This window comes from Palaemon carinicauda, chromosome 18 (genome assembly GCF_036898095.1).
Source record: "Palaemon carinicauda isolate YSFRI2023 chromosome 18, ASM3689809v2, whole genome shotgun sequence".
Classification (NCBI taxonomy): domain Eukaryota; kingdom Metazoa; phylum Arthropoda; class Malacostraca; order Decapoda; family Palaemonidae; genus Palaemon; species Palaemon carinicauda.
In genome coordinates, this window is record NC_090742.1 from 17,925,705 (window position 1) to 17,928,204 (window position 2,500).

The following is a 2,500-nucleotide window of genomic DNA, read 5'->3' on the forward strand; positions in this document are numbered from 1 at the left end:
GTACTTTATTACGCATGCGTAAGTATGGGTTTCATATTATTAGAGCCTTCTCTGCATTCGTATTTAGGTCCTTTTTATACCTTGATTTTCCTTCAGATGATGTTTTGGTAACCTTTGTAATATTGCCTCAGTATAGTATCTTCCTTAGACGCGTGTCTGCTCACCAATCTCTATATTATGTATTATCATCTTATTTACCAGTTCTTCCATTATAGTCAATTCTTTTTAGTGAGGCAGGTTTTCACCTACTCGCTAAAAAGCTCGGAAAAGTTTCCTGATTGCTGATTGGTTGGACAAGATAATTCTAACCAGTCAGCGATCAGGAAACTTTTCCGAGCGAAAAGGGCATCCCTGGGAGTCGGTGCAAATCTGCCTCGTTAAAAAGAATTGACTATAGTATCATTAATAAATAATAAATTGGGGATCATTTCCAAAATTATATGTCTCTAGAGGTTTTGCTTTATTGTTGTGCTTTAGGTTAGGGATTAGATTTTTTATATTTATTGACCTTAAATTAATTGCCTTGTTTATTCAACTATTCAGCTTCATGTAGAGTTTTATTTCACCAGTGTGATCGTAATTTTCAAGTTTTGAAGTTTACGTTAATAGATTTGGTATTTTTGAATAATTTTTCGGTCGTTTGCGGTTCCTCTGAACTCGAAAATCTTTTTTCAATTTAATATTCTAGCAGCTAACTGAATTTAAACTGTATGCTTCCAAGTAAGAAAATAAAACCAATAAGCTACACCAGCGTTTTTTCTAAAGTAAAAATAGAATTATATTTGTTATTCATTATCCAAGAATACAACATTAATCTTATTTTTAATTTCAAGATATTTAATAGGCGTTTCTAAACGATTGGTCAATATTTTTCTTAGTTTCATATTGGTTTTCTAATTACGATATTTCTTAATATGGTTTGGGTAATTTCGATCTTAATAATAAGTAATATATTATTTATTATTAATTCATTAATAATAAGTAATAGATTATTTATTATTCATTCTGCTTGCTTCTTTTTTAGAGCAATTTTAAATTTAATTAGCTTTTGTTAGGAACTTTTACCTGATAATAGATATTTATCATTTTCCCTTAGTATTTTTGTACACGCCTTCTTCTCTCTTTTTTTTTCTAAAGCTACATTAGGATAAGGAATTGACAAACATTCACATGGATTTTATTTTTTGAATGAGTATCTATAGTTTTATGAGAAATTAGTTATGTTTACTTTTATAAAGATCGACAAATATATATATTTTTTCCTAGGATGGGACCTGTTTAAAAAGTTTCTAAATTTTATATCTATTCCAGATTTTCCCCTATTTCTTCGAGTTAGAATATATTTAAGACCACCAGCATGAATATAGGAAAATAATATATTTTTTCTAATTTTTTGAATGACAAAAATGTTATCAGTTAATTTGTATTAATTCCTTAAAATGAGAAATATGACAAAATATGTATTTTCCTGTCTAGCTATTTTATATGCAATCTTACGTGAAAAAATATATATATTGCAAAAATAGGTAAATACGTAAAGTGATCTACTAGAAAAAAAAATGTACATCTGGAGACCTTTTAACTCGACTATCAATATTCCAACTGAAATTTATTGGCATAACATTTAAGTGATTCCCTTACATAATTCTTATTTTAAAATGTTCACGTTTCCCCCAGATGATGCACTGTGGTTTCTGGTACTACTTTTCCAAGCTCGTGGATTTCATCGATACGGTAAGTTGATTTTTCACTTTTTTAAGCTACAAAAAAATAAAAGGTTTACGTACAGTTGGATGCAGTAATGCCTGGTAAACTTCTTTTTGAAGAAATGCACCCAGTCACACCCTTACTGTGTATAGTCAATTTTTTTTAGCGAGGCAGATTTGCACCGACTCGTAGCGGTGCCCTTTTAGCTCGGAAAAGTTTCCTGATCGCTGATTGGTTGGACAAGATCATTCTAACCAATCAGCGATCAGGAAACTTTTCCGACCTAAAAGGGCACCACTGTAAGTCTGTGTAAATGCGCCTCATTAAAAGAAATTGACCATAGGGAGTTCCTGTGTTTAACTCCACCACCAAAACCACCACTATTACCTCTTTGTACACCATCTATTTGGTTACTTTCTGCAAAGTATGAGTATGACACGGTGCACTTCCTCTGAGAAAAGTGTGCCAGAGACTCCTGTGTCCGACTGTACTTCAGTTTGAATATCCGGTGGATGACCTAGAGAGGAAACGCTCATGTTATATTAACGAGGTCAGCGGTTCTGTCACTCGTTGCCTCTACCAGTCGACACAATTGTGACCTGGTGAAAAATGCTCTTACACCCCAACATTTGTAGATTAGGCAAGTTTTTGACTTAAATCTTTTGACAAATGACAGAAATAGCGATGTCAGTGCAATTAATTAATTCCGAATTTAAACGATAAAATCACTATTTGATAATGTTTTCCTTTGGAAACTTGTATAATTACAGTTTTCTAATGGAGAAAGTTTCCC

The 2,500-nt window shown here is 32.1% G+C and overlaps 1 protein-coding gene across 3 annotated transcripts in view; it reads left to right on the forward strand.

Moving 5' to 3' along the window:
- LOC137657646 (very long chain fatty acid elongase AAEL008004-like) overlaps positions 1–2,500 on the forward strand; it is a 101,855-nt gene that overhangs the window by 84,371 nt on the left and 14,984 nt on the right. For all 3 annotated transcript variants that reach the window (XM_068392047.1, XM_068392049.1, XM_068392048.1), the window contains exon 5: positions 1,678–1,734. In XM_068392047.1, the coding sequence (XP_068248148.1) occupies positions 1,678–1,734 (57 nt within the window). The remainder of the gene's footprint in view (positions 1–1,677; positions 1,735–2,500) is intronic.